The sequence below is a fragment of the Phaeoacremonium minimum genome (genome assembly GCF_000392275.1).
Source record: "Phaeoacremonium minimum UCRPA7 unplaced genomic scaffold PA7_03_scaffold_255, whole genome shotgun sequence".
Classification (NCBI taxonomy): domain Eukaryota; kingdom Fungi; phylum Ascomycota; class Sordariomycetes; order Togniniales; family Togniniaceae; genus Phaeoacremonium; species Phaeoacremonium minimum.
Window position 1 is genome coordinate 1 of NW_006921160.1, and position 13,020 is coordinate 13,020.

Consider the following 13,020-nt stretch of genomic DNA (forward strand, 5'->3'; position numbering starts at 1 on the left):
GGGGGGGGGGGGGTTTGTCACGTACTGCGACAACACGCTGCAATTGTTGAGACGAGCCATGGTTATTTCAGAAATGATCATCTCCAGAAAAGCCGAGAATGTGGAAAATACTCCCTGCCGCTCTCCATTGCTTTCAAAACCGAAGCCGGCGGCGGCGGAGAAATTCCCGCGCTCCATGACTCCCGATGGAACAAAAACCTCGGGATGCTTGGTATGAATACCCTTTAGGCCTGTCGAGCCTTCCAAGTCGGAATCAATGACCATGACACGGCGAATAGCTTCCTCTTTACTTAGTGTGTCGAGCACTGAGTTCACTGCCTCACCAAAGATGACGCGATTGGCGCCCTCATCCTTGGTGGAGCCAAGATACTCATGCGGGTCTTTTCCAGGCTTGATTTCGTCGTAGAAAGCAAGCTGCTCCGGCTTGTAACCGCGCTTGGTGAGGTACTTACGAGCGATGTCAACCTTGACGACATCGTGAGCGGCTGTCTGGCCCTCGATTCCCTCTACACCGGCGGCCATCTTGCGGTTCGAAACTACAGCAGCAGGACCGTCGTGGTTGATGACCTCACAGATGGCAGGGTAAAGTGAGTCAAGATCCTCGCCTTGCGCGCTGACCACTTTTATCCCATGACCCTCGAGAGTACGAGCCATGTCAAAACCTTTCAAGTACTCTGAAGGATGGCCGGCAATCGTCACGTCGTTGTTGTCGATGAAGAGCTTCACACGTAGATTGTTGGCGGCGGCAATTCTCGCTGACTCTGCGTCGTTACCTTCTTGCTGGGAACCATCCGACCCTAGAAGTATTACATTCTTGTCCTTGTTGGCCATGGCAATGCCGTTTACCAGACCCCACATATGACCAAGTCGGCCGGAGCTGAACTTGATCCCCGGAGTCAATCCTAATTCCGGATGGCCCGGAAGCTTCGAGTCGGCGTCGCGGTATTTTAGAAGGTGATCGGGCTCGATCTTGCCGTCGAGGGCCGCAAGCAGATACTGAGTCGCTACACGGTGTCCGGCCTCGTCGAATATAGCATCCACGAAGCTCTCGGGGCTGTTATTCAGGAACCCTAGGAGTATGCAGACCTCGGGGGCGGTGTCATAGGGACCTCCGGTGTGACCGGCGACGCCCCGAGCAGCGCCGGTAGCAGTGAAAGCAATGATGGCATCTCGGAATATGTCAATATTGTGTTGGAGGTCTCGCTTCTGGTCGTCCGACAGCTTGGGATTTTTGTAATCAAGCTTCAACTTTTTGAACTGGGTTAGATCTACCGGCAATTTGAGTTTGGAGGCCATGATGACGGCTTCGTCCAAAGGTGTGCTATAGGTAAGGAAAGTTGATGGTCGGTGTCACTGAATCACGGGGTGGGAAAGTGAATAGAAGGCTCCGGGATGATAGTCGGTCTTGGCTGACCACACCAAAATGCTGAATCCAAGGGGGGTGAAATGAAATATAAAAAGAGTAGAGTAGAGAAGGGAAGCAAACATTTGGTCTTTTGCGTGAGCTCCATTATATTGGAGGTGGTGGTGGGCGGCTTGATCAGGTGAGCGGGGCGCGCCTCTGGACCCCTCTGGACCCCTCATCATGTTAGCTTTAGTGGACATACGTCATAGGTAGGTTGGCCCGTTGGGTACCTTAGGCCGTCATTTCATTTCGATCAGACCACCACCACTATCACCTTGACACAGTACTCGTACATACATACATACATACGAGTGAGTGGGTCACCAAACAGCACAATGGGGTGAATCTCAGTAGATATCTCCCTATTCCTGGCCTGATCAAATTGTCTGTTGGTTGGTTGAACCCATCCTTTCCTCCAGAGCACCAGCTGATTAATTGCCTTGCACGCCCAGGTCGATCGAGTGAGTGACACCGACAATAAGGCCGCACAGGTGAAAACTGCCATTGCTGCTGACTCCAGGCTCGCCATTCAATCAGGATATTTTTTCTAATCTTTTTTTGTTGCTTTTTTTCTTCCCCTTTCCTTTTCAGACTGCCCACTCCCCTACTGGCCAACATTTCTGAGATGCTTACAAGTGTAAGCTGCTCGACTGCAATAAGCTGGCCTGCAAAATGGAAGAGATCGCATGGCTGATTGCACAAGCCCATGCAATAAAGGCGCTAAGCAAGCGTCCTCAGTCAATTCTAGCTACTATACATAGGCCTACTACACACTGTGATCGATAGCCCACAGGTCACTGACCTGCCTTGGCCTGAGCCTTTCACGAAGAGAACATATATGGTTAACAAGAAAAATTTGCAGTGCCGCAATGGAAGGTCTTAGGCACCATTCACAATCTGGAAACATTGAAATAGGGGGGAGAAAATCTAACTGCTAACTACCCATGAATATACCTGCTAAGGGAGACTCGACAAGGAAACTTGGCTGTTGGGTGGGCTGCCCCAGCGTCGATCATGTATGCCCTCTGGCTCGCCACTCCGCTTAGGTCAACTTTCTTCCCTGCATCCAGCTCGTCATAGCTCTCCTGGATGTCAAATTCGCGAATTGTACATGCTAGCACGGCCTTGATCTCGGTCATGACCTGCTGCTGGCCGGGACACGACCTTGCGCCATGCTCGAAAGGACGCCAGGCTCGAGGTGGTGGGTACAGCTCGTGTCCAGTTTCGACAAGCCACCGCTCGGGGATGAACTCCTCAGGTTTGGGCCAGACCTTTGGATTCATGTGGTTAGAGTAGTGCGAAATGACAATGGAGAAGCCGTCAGTCGGGTATCGGTTGCCCTCGGCGTCGACAATGTCGAAATCGGCCGAGCCCTTGCGGAGGCCATTCGCAACAGGGAACAAACGCATAGTCTCTTTGATGACCGCTTGGGTGTATGGGAGGGAGCTGAGAAGCTGCGGGCTCTCGATAATCCTCCTCGGCACATCATCAATGTCAGTGCCCAGCACGGAGTCATGCTCAGCCCGGATGCGCTTAAGCGCGCTCGGATGCTTGAAGAGAGTATAGTAGCAAAAGAGAATCGAGCTCGCAGTCGAATCGTATCCAACAAAGAAGAAGGCTCGCATATTTCGCGTCATCATGGTCAGAAAAGCAGTATCAAGCGTGGAGATATTCCGCCTCCCCGCCTGCCGAAGGTAATCTTCGATGGCAATGTCAATGACTGGCTTGAACGCCTTGGATTCTTCTCTGGTCTTGTGGCTTCGATACTCTTCAAATCTCTTCTGCAGCTGAGTCTTGATCCCATTGTCAAGAATGCGACTATTATTCCAGAGCCTATACCTTGCGACGGGGTTCAAGAAAGACAGGATATTCTGGGGGTTGTATTGCGAAAACTTCATCCGGAGCTGACGTCTCATAGCCTTGGAGAGAGAATGAGGTTGACGCTGCACGTTGAGCTGCATACTAAATAGTGTCTCGCCGATAATGTCTGTGATGAGGTTCAGAACTAAAGGTTCCAACAGGATTCGCTCGCCCTCCTCGGCTTTTTTGCGCAAGATTCCGCGGAATGTAATAATTCGATCAACAATAACCGGAACCATGGCATTGATATTGGTGTTGCTGAAAGCTGGACTGAAGAGATCGTGCAGATATTTCCAAGCCTGGCCGTTCAAGTCCGACTGGCTCGGCCCTCCGGTGATAGCATAGAACCACCCTTGCAAGCTAGATGGCTTTGTTGATCCAACAACGGGATGAGACGTGGCTTGATTAGCCATTGTAGGATCCGTCACGACGATTACCGCTTCCATCATGGGCCAGACATCTAGGTAGAATGCGCCGTTCGGGTATTCCAGTGACATTTTGCGCAGCAAGTAGCAGCTATGACTATCAGGCGGCAGCTGCTCGGCGATTCTGCCGGCGGCAAGGAGGTTGCCTAGCAGAGGATTCCATGCTGGCATTGGCTGGAAAAGTGAGGACCATTAAGTCAGCCATAGATGTTCTTGCACCGTATAGCTCCGTGATGGGTATTCTTACTCACCTTCCCCAGCCTCCGCATGCGTCGCATCGGGGCACGAGCCTTCCAAATCGTGCGTCCAAGGTAGAAGAAAATCGCAAATGCCACGGCCATTGACGCCGAGACCATAGGACTGGAGGTTGCTACGAAGAGCGCCATCTTTATCGGACTCGGCCTTAAATCAGGGTGTGATCATCGATATTACGACACCGATGTTGAAGAAAGAAAATGCTGTGATTTCGGCAAGGATCCAACTCCTGCGGCACGATATGGCGGACTAGCCGACTGGGGCCTAGCCGAAATTGATTGACACGAAGGATGTCCGCCCCCCAAAGAGGAATAGTTTTTATTCAGACTCTCGACGACTGGACATCCTCCTGCAGGTAGGTAGAAAACGCCTGTGTTCGGCGCAATACTTGGAATAACGGAGGCCGGGATCTCAGTCCCGGGCTTAAATCCTTGCTTGCTCAAGCCCTTTACTAGCATGAGATTGACTGGCATCTTACGCCTGATCATTGACCTACCATACCAGTGTTTTAAAATGTCAATTAGGCAAGTATCGCACAGGATTACCAAACCGTTCGAGTGGTTTGGTCATTGAGGAGACTGCCGGGCTCTAGTTAAAATCAACTCTATGTCGCCCAAAGTTGATCGTAAGATTTGAGTTAGTAAGAGTACGTGTATGATAAAAGGCAGGTCCTGAAAGTATCAACACGAGTGGGTCCTTTTATCTTTGTTATAAATCAAAAAGGTCAAAAACCAAAAATAAAATAAAAAAAGAACAGTTACAGTTTCTATTGCTAACCTAAACATATCACTAGACTAAAAAGGTTGAGTTGGGCAATAATGATTCATAGTGCTTGCAATTTGTATTACGAGATTGCAAAAATTACAACTCGGACAATTTTTGGGTCCTCACGACACACCCTAAGTAACCAATATCCAAAAGCAGCGTGATGAGACCCATATCCCCTTCCCGAACGACACTCCAGGAAAACTCCAGTTAAAGTTATCTTCTAGATGCTCAATCTCAACCTTCAGCCCCGAACTGACTATTCACGACAAGCCCATCATGACGAGGATAGTCTTAACATCATATTTGCTTCTCCGCCATTCCTCGCCAAACTTTCGGCACGGTCGATGCCCATGATCTGCCCTCGCAAACCTCTGCCCAAAAGCACTGGAAGAGACCGCCGGAGTCGAGACATGGGTCTCGGGTTTTGTTCGTGCGAAAACCACGTATGGCCGAACACCAGCTTGAAGGAACTTCCACGTTCAGCTTCAGCTCCTTGGCAAGCCCGGAAGCTTCTTGCCACCGCCTCATACAGCGTCAATTTATCTTCACTGGCGGACTCTACTGAGGCGATGTGGTTGTAGGCCACGACTTGGTCGAGGGATGCCTTGCTGACATCGCGAGACGCTGGCCTGCGCCAGCGGTCTTACTAGTCTAGAAATGGCCGGCTTCCTCGAGGATCTTCCAGTCGTACCTGATGCAGCCATTCTCGTGTACGAGCGTGTTCGTTAGATGTGTGATCAAATTGAAGAGCCTGCCGCACAGCCTTTTATGCATTGTTCGTGACTAGCCCAACGGCTTCAGTGCATCGTCGTGAGCAATCACCTGCAGCATACGTGCTAAGAGCGCTAGACAGTTTCGATTTCGAATGGAAGCAGAGCCTGAATTACGTCTTTCTTCATAGAACTTGTTATACTTGAGAGCGTCACTGTCACTGGAAGGACACAAGCAGAATACTCCGCGGTATCTGTAGGACTGGCAGATTTCTATCCGGAGCAATCCACATTATTACTGGGCATTTGTTGGTCGCTTAGTAAATATTCTCTCGAATTACTTTTAGTCAATTGTATTATATTATGTATATTGGACAAGCATTCTCAAGCTTAAAACTCCCCATTACACCTCTACGATCGGAAAATCAGCAATGTGTAGTTAAGTAGCTCCGAACGGTACTAGTCTGATCTTAGTCTTAGCTGATAGGTCGAAGGACGGTTGCAGAGGCGGATTTGCGACATTTACCTTTTCTTCTGGCCAATCAATTGGGTAAGCGTCAACGGTGAGGGACGTTGGCGACGTGGCCAGAGAGAAGATGGGGTTGTGCAGCGCTGAATTGCCATCTCTATTATCCTCCACCTGTATTGTGTCTGGATCGATTGTATACTTCCAGGGCGAAGTTGGCTTTAGGAAATAATCATTCGTACTGCCAGTGACGATTTTACTATCAGAAAGATGGCTCCCATCCCGATAATCAAGAGGAGTATATTTAGTGACCAGAGGTTCAATCCCGAGCGGATATAGAAGTGAGCCCCGGCATATAGATGCGGTACCATTCCTCCGAACAACCCGATGTTCTAATGGCACGTTGATCTCTAATCTTGATTGGCCAGGTTCAATCTCAAAGTCGATGAGATGATTATGGCTAACCTATGCAGTTGATGAGACGCCGTTGAGCTGACTCGTAACATTCTTTGCACTTGGACTTGCCCAGCTCGGAATACGAACAGAGAACTTGAATGAATTCGCGGTTATGATGTTATATTTGAGTAATCCATGAAATGGATGATTGGTAACACAGTGGACTGTTACGTATTAGCTCGGTACGATTGCAGATGAATTGTGGCGTACCTTTACACGGCCGCCATTGATATCTGCTGTCAAGGTCGTCGGAGATAGAAGCATGTGAACCATGCCGCCTACTTGTTCCACATATGCAGACGCAGCAAATTTGGGAAATCCTTGTGGATGATTGACTGTGCAACATGGCTGGAGGCATCCATAAGTACAATGTGAGTATGCGAGGTCTGTGTGAGACTACTCACATATTGCGGCGCCATGCCAAAGGCGTTGGCGTAAGGACCAACATCTCCGAATGGGCTCTCAGATAGCTGACCAGCCCACGGTTGGTTAGTCTGTGTGACATATTGGTGCGACCACCCTGCATTGATAAGCGAAGTTATTGACATTGTTATAAATGAAACCTACAGTCCGGAGATATCGCAGCAGGCAATGCATTGAAAGCAGCCAGTTCAACCTGATCTGCGAAGATGCTGTGACCATAGAAGCGGTACAAGTAGGCACAAGAAAACATCATCTCAACCGCTGTGCACAATTTAGACCTACATGCGGTAGTGTTAGTTCCGGAACGGGGTGTATATGATGTTAGACCTACCGTCTTTGTGCACTTAGCCCAGCGAGATGCTCGTCCGCAATACTGCTTCCGGACCGTGCCCCATGAAACCGATTAATGAAATCCAGAGAATTTACAGAATAACGAGCCAGTTCGTTTTCTCGAGTCACCCGGTAGAGAACTGTTGGATAGCGAAGACCTGTCGTAAACCACTGTCAACCGATGGCCGAAACACTCGAAGGTTGCACGATAAACTAACTTACCCTCAGCCATGTTGACTCCATGAGTCGGTGTTGATATTTTAGAAGGAAGAACCTTGTCTTTTGGAAATGCGTCAATGGTGAAGAACTTAGTCCAGTCATCTTTCTATTGTCGTCCGCATTCAAACATGAGATTCATAGTCTCCCAGAGAATATTCTCGTTCTCCTCAGGATAGTGTTCGTACAACCATTGTAAAGATTAAGGGAGTTCGTGAGTTCTCATAATGCCAATCTTGAACTGGTCGAACCCATCGGCATCGTGTTGAATCATCCCCTCAAAGTTGTCCTTGAGCATCGAATTTACAAGCTTTACGAATTTATGCATCGTGTCAACAATGCGTTGTGTCTCTGTCGGGTCCGCCTCTGTATATTGCTTTGATGTAGATAGAGTCAGCTAGACTCGTTGTAACAGCGGAGGCCAAGTTCAGTATACCGTCAGGCCATAAAATAAGAGACTCCTTGCCTAGATACCTCGATCATGATGCATCGTCTCAGGGTCAAGCCACCCATCTTCAGCCTGATGGTCAAGGACGTAATCGAGGAATGTCTTCACTTGCTTCTTCAAGCGTGGGCCATCTAGTGACCAAGCCAGTGGGACAATGGCAGTGAACCAGTAAGGGGCAGATTCATTCAGCTCGCTGTATTCGCATTCTCCACCAAGCCAGGTCGATCTTACGACGTAATCGTAAAAGTCAAACAGGTGGCTGGCTAACCGATCAGCCGATAGCTGCAATTGATCTCGAAGCCAACCAGTTGTCGTGATACTCCCAAGTGGGAACGCGTCGTACTTGAAAGGAACCGACTATTTTTTTTTCTTTTATTTTTTTTTTTTGTCAGCAGAAGTAATTTGTTGCTTGAATGTGTCCGAATACCCTTTACATCAAGAAGTTGAGATACTTTGGCCATTTTAGAGAGCAAAAGACAGTCGCTTGTCAGAGAAACTGCGCTGGCTCGAATAGCAGGAGCTTTGGGACAGGGACGTTTTAAGATGAATCAAATCAATATTTATTGCTAATTTCTAAGATTTGTTTTTTGCCTAGACAATACTCTATCATCTAAATGAAGATCTTCGAGTGGAGCGGTTATGCTGAGCCAAGATTCGCCTCAGCCTTGTCTTTAGACCCTAGGGGAAATTCAAAAATTTCCGACGGAAATTTAGGACTTATCGACCCGACTTGTTTAGGCCTGAGAAACACCCGAGACTCTGTCCGATATCCCTCGTGTGTGAGAACTAAACTAGGCCGTTTGGCACATGATAGAATCCCCCGCATATTTGAAAGCGGTCAATTGACCGCCTGGGGATCGGACTCCGGGGAACATGCCATGCATTCACTTTTACCTTGATAGAAGGAAGGCATGGAAACACAATTGATTAAGTCCCTCATGAACCATTAAGCGACTCCTCTCCGTGCCGACGGGTACTAAATTAGAGAAATTGGGGTAAAGTTAGTAAGGGGCTGAATCTACGAATATTTAAAAAGGTCTCCGTCGGCTTTAACCTTCAAAGGCTCAGTTGAGATGCTATTCCATCAGCACTCATTTCTACAACCTCATAATCTAATCTTCATTTGAAGCAATGTCGAAGCTACAGGAGAAGGCTACAGTACCTTCGCATGTCGAGCACTCGAAAGACGGCGGCCACGTCGCCAACTTTACGAAAAGTAAAGTTGGCGCAGAGAATTAACACAGCATGACGATAAAACAGGCTCTCAAAGATTACCCATATGCTGTTGCTTGATCAGTGGCATTCTCGATCACCATCATCATGGAAGGCTACGACATAATCCTCATCAGCAGCCTCATGGCGCAGCCAGCTTTCCAAGCTCGATATGGTTCTTACTATGGTCCCGACATTGACACCCAGATATCCGGCCCCTGGCAAGCCGGTCTGGCCAATGTCACTGGTGTTGGTACTATTTTTGCAGCCTTCGCTAATGGCTGGCTAACCTATAAATTTGGCTGTCGTAAGACGTTATTAGCATCACTCATCTTCGTCATCGGTGCCATCTTCGTCACATTCTTTGCCCGAAACCTCCCCATGCTATGTGCCGGCTCATTTCTCTATGGTCTGCCTTAGGGTGTATTTTCCGTAATCGCTCCTGCATATGCCTCAGAGATCTGCCCGACTGTTCTTCGAGGATATCTCTCAAATTGGGTGTGCTTCTGCTGGGCTATGGGACTGTTATTGGCTGCAGGTGTTCAGGAATCGCTATCGACCCGTCTAGACCAGTAGACTTATAAAATCCCATTTGTCATTCAGTGGGCCTGGCCAATTCCTCTTTTGTTCATTATCTGGTTTACGCCTAAGTCGCCTTAGACTCTTCCACAATCCTTCGCCAAGGGACAAGACAGGAGGCAGAAAGCAGCCTGAGAAGGCTCGCGTCCAAGACCGCCAACATCGACTTCGAATCAATCTTAGAGATGATACAAGACACTATCCAAATCGAAAGGGAAACTGAAGCAGGAGTCAAGTACATTGATTGCTTTAAAGGGGTCAACCTTCGATGCACAGAAATTACATGTCTCACCTGGGTCTGCCAGATCATTGATGGCATAGTGCTGACGGGCACTCCAAGGTATTTCTTTGTCCAGGCTGGTCTTAGTGCTGAAGCCGCCTTCAAACTGTCAGTCGGCACACTAGGCCTTTCTTGTGCCGGTGTTATCATCTCTTGGATCCTCATTTACTACTTTGGTCGACGCTCTCTCTATTTGCTTTCCCTCTCTTGTTCATTGATATGTCTCCTCAGCGCTGGAATAGCGTCTGCCATCAGTGGATCTAAAACAAACAGTTATTTCCAGGCCGTCATCGTGCTCGCCAACGCTCTGATTTGCTTTGCGACCATCGGCCCCGTGTGTTATGCCATAATGTCAGAGATATCTGCGGTGAGCCTGAGAAGCAAGACGCTCTCTCTCGCACGCATTTCCTATTACCTTGTTTAGATCGTTTGCAATACGATTAATCCGTACATGATTAACCAGACGGAAGGTAACTGGAAGGGCAAGGCAGGCTTTTTCTGGGCAGGCAGCTGTGGTGTTATGCTAGTATGGGCATTTTTCCGCCTGCCAGAAACAAAGGTCAGTTCGCATAAGCAGTATAGAGGAATCATACCACCTAGTCTAAGTGGTTTACTGACGAGAGTTTAGGATCGTACTTTTGAGGAAATCGACCTTCTCTTTGCTGCTAGAACCCCAGCTAGAAAGTTTAAAGGGGTAAAGGTTGATCCCTATAGAGATGGTTGGGATAAGACTGTCTCCGTGGAGCTTCAAGAGAGCAACGTCTGAGTCGATAGCAGGGTACGTAGTGGGACTGGTTTTGTCTTTTTGTTATTGTAGTGGAGGTACTAGGGGTCTCGATACAAGAGAAACAAGAATGAAAGCTGCTATCGTACTCCTGACATGCAAGCTGCCTGCCGATTTCTGGTTATGTTGTATTCCCATGTACCCCGACCGCACACAAGTCACAAGTTTGTAACTTGATTATTGCGTACTGCAGTACGCCGTCTTATTTGAATTAATTAACGTGATAGAAGCCAGGATGGATGATAGATTATGTCTGCTTGACCACTGCATTTAAAAGCGATAGTACCTTTCGGAGGCACACCTGGGCTACTGATTATGACAGGTGGCCCGAATTTTCATGTTTTTTTTTTTAAGAATTCTTTTTTTTTTTCTTTGCCGTGACCTATCTGGGCTGGATGTTCATGGCCCAGAAATTGGCAGCGTAAGCGCACCAACCACATAAACTTTTGCAGACAGACGTGTGCAGAAGAGTCGTTGATATGACTAAGACTCTAACCAGCGGCAGTTGTAGATGAAGCTCTGTACCCCATTTAGCACAGGATAACTTGATAATTGTGTGGTCTCGAGCAATCCAAGTAATTACCCGTCGGGTTTTCACCAGTAGGCAAGCCTGCAAACTCCGACAAAGGGTGCTGGGCCCCCCGATGTTGTGGTTGCGGGGGCAGGCGGGGAAGGTAATCCCCCCGGTGCGGAGTGCGGGGTGCGCCACACGCCCATCGACCTCCTCAGCTGCCGGTGCCCCGGAGTGAAGACCGGGCCGTGATTTATCGGCCCAATCTACCTGTTGGCCCACGCACAAGCAGTCCAACATGGTTCGTCAATCTCCTATAAAGATATTAGAGCTTTACCAGCTTGTGCGTATGATTCGTCATTCTTTAGTCGCATTGGAAACGTCAGGCATATCTCTGCTACATCCCATTCCAAAAAATGCGTGTCTTGAATTGGTCATCTCTTGCTGTGGTGTTGTTGGGGGCTCGGTTGGTAAGCTGTCTTACAGCTGGGTCAGCCAAATTTGAAGGAAAACGAGCGAACAATAGTACTCTGAAGACGTACGACATTCCCCAAGGAGTCGCCAGGTCAACGCTTTATGACGTCAAGGTGCGCACACCTGGCGGCATATGGCGCAACATCGAGTGTTACAAGCCGCAGGTGGTTGATACCAACATCTTCACTGGAGCCACGGCAAAGAAAGACTCGTCCATGGCATATTTCGACTTCAGCGGGCCAGTGGAAGTTTCCGCCACATACAACAATGGCTCTGTGAAAACAGCCCAATTGCGACCAAAGTCACTGGGCATTAATCCAGAAATTTGTGGAGCTAACATGACCTTCGTACTCCATGAGCCAAAAAACCTTGTCCTCCAGGTTAATGACGACATCTTCGGCGTGCTTAATTTGTTCACAAACTCCATTGAAGGCGACGAGCCAACGGCCGATGAGCCTGACCTTACATATTATGGGCCTGGACTGCATACCTTGACAAGCCCACTGAACATTACGTCTGGACACACAACTTATCTTGCGGGAGGTGCTGTGATGAGCGTGCCCGGTATCAACTTCTACGAGGTTGATGGCGCGACACTCCGCGGACGTGGTGTACTGATGACGTCTGCCAGCACCGCTATCTCCATTACTCGCTCCCAGGATGTAACAATCGATGGGATAATTGGGATTAACGTCTTACCACGGTCCTATCAGTCCAACGACGTCACAATTCGCAATTTCAGGGCCTTTAGCTCAGTTACATGGGGAGACGGAATTGATGTGTTCTGCAGCAAGAACATCTTTATTGACAATGTCTTTCTGCGGACGTCGGACGACAGTATTGCCATTTATAATCACAGAGACGAGTGGTATGGCGACAACTCCAATATTACTTTGCAAAATTCGATCTTGTGGGCTGATGTGGCGCATCCCATCAATATGGGCACCCACGGTAATACTGAGAACCCCGAGACTACCGATGGGGTTTTTATTCGCAATATCGACATTCTTGATCAGCATGAGAAGCAAATGGACTACCAAGGGTGCATTGCAATCAACCCCGGCGATAGCAACCTCATTCAGAATGTTGTCGTTAATGATGTTCGAGTCGAGGACATTCGGCTGGGTCAGCTCATTAACTTACGTGTCATTTTTAACGAGAAGTACAACACATCTCCCGGCCGGGGCATTCGAAACGTCAGCATCAGTAACTTGTCATATGATGGTACTCATGCTGGTACCTCGATCATGCACGGCTACGACAGTGACAGAGCTGTGGAGGGCGTTACATTCTACAATCTCACCGTGAACGGCCTGGCAATCAACGACAAGATGCAGAAGCCGAGTTGGTATCGAACGTCCGACTATATACCAATGTATTTTGGCCCTTTCTCTCGCAATATTACCTTCAGCCCATAG

The 13,020-nt window shown here is 48.5% G+C and overlaps 2 protein-coding genes across 2 annotated transcripts; one reads left to right on the forward strand and one right to left on the reverse strand.

Moving 5' to 3' along the window:
* Positions 1–224: 224 nt before the first annotated feature.
* On the reverse strand, positions 225–4,031 carry UCRPA7_3186 (putative thiamin diphosphate-binding protein; the record flags this gene model as incomplete). The annotated part of the gene is made up of 5 exons (XM_007915753.1): positions 225–239; positions 316–1,321; positions 1,711–1,767; positions 2,360–3,864; positions 3,942–4,031. The coding sequence occupies 5 exons, from the start codon at positions 4,029–4,031 to the stop codon at positions 225–227; spliced, it is 2,673 nt and encodes an 890-aa protein (XP_007913944.1).
* Positions 4,032–11,426: 7,395 nt separating this feature from the next.
* Positions 11,427–13,020, forward strand: UCRPA7_3187 (putative tat pathway signal sequence domain protein; the record flags this gene model as incomplete). Its single annotated transcript, XM_007915750.1, has 2 exons — positions 11,427–11,475; positions 11,624–13,020. The coding sequence occupies 2 exons, from the start codon at positions 11,427–11,429 to the stop codon at positions 13,018–13,020; spliced, it is 1,446 nt and encodes a 481-aa protein (XP_007913941.1).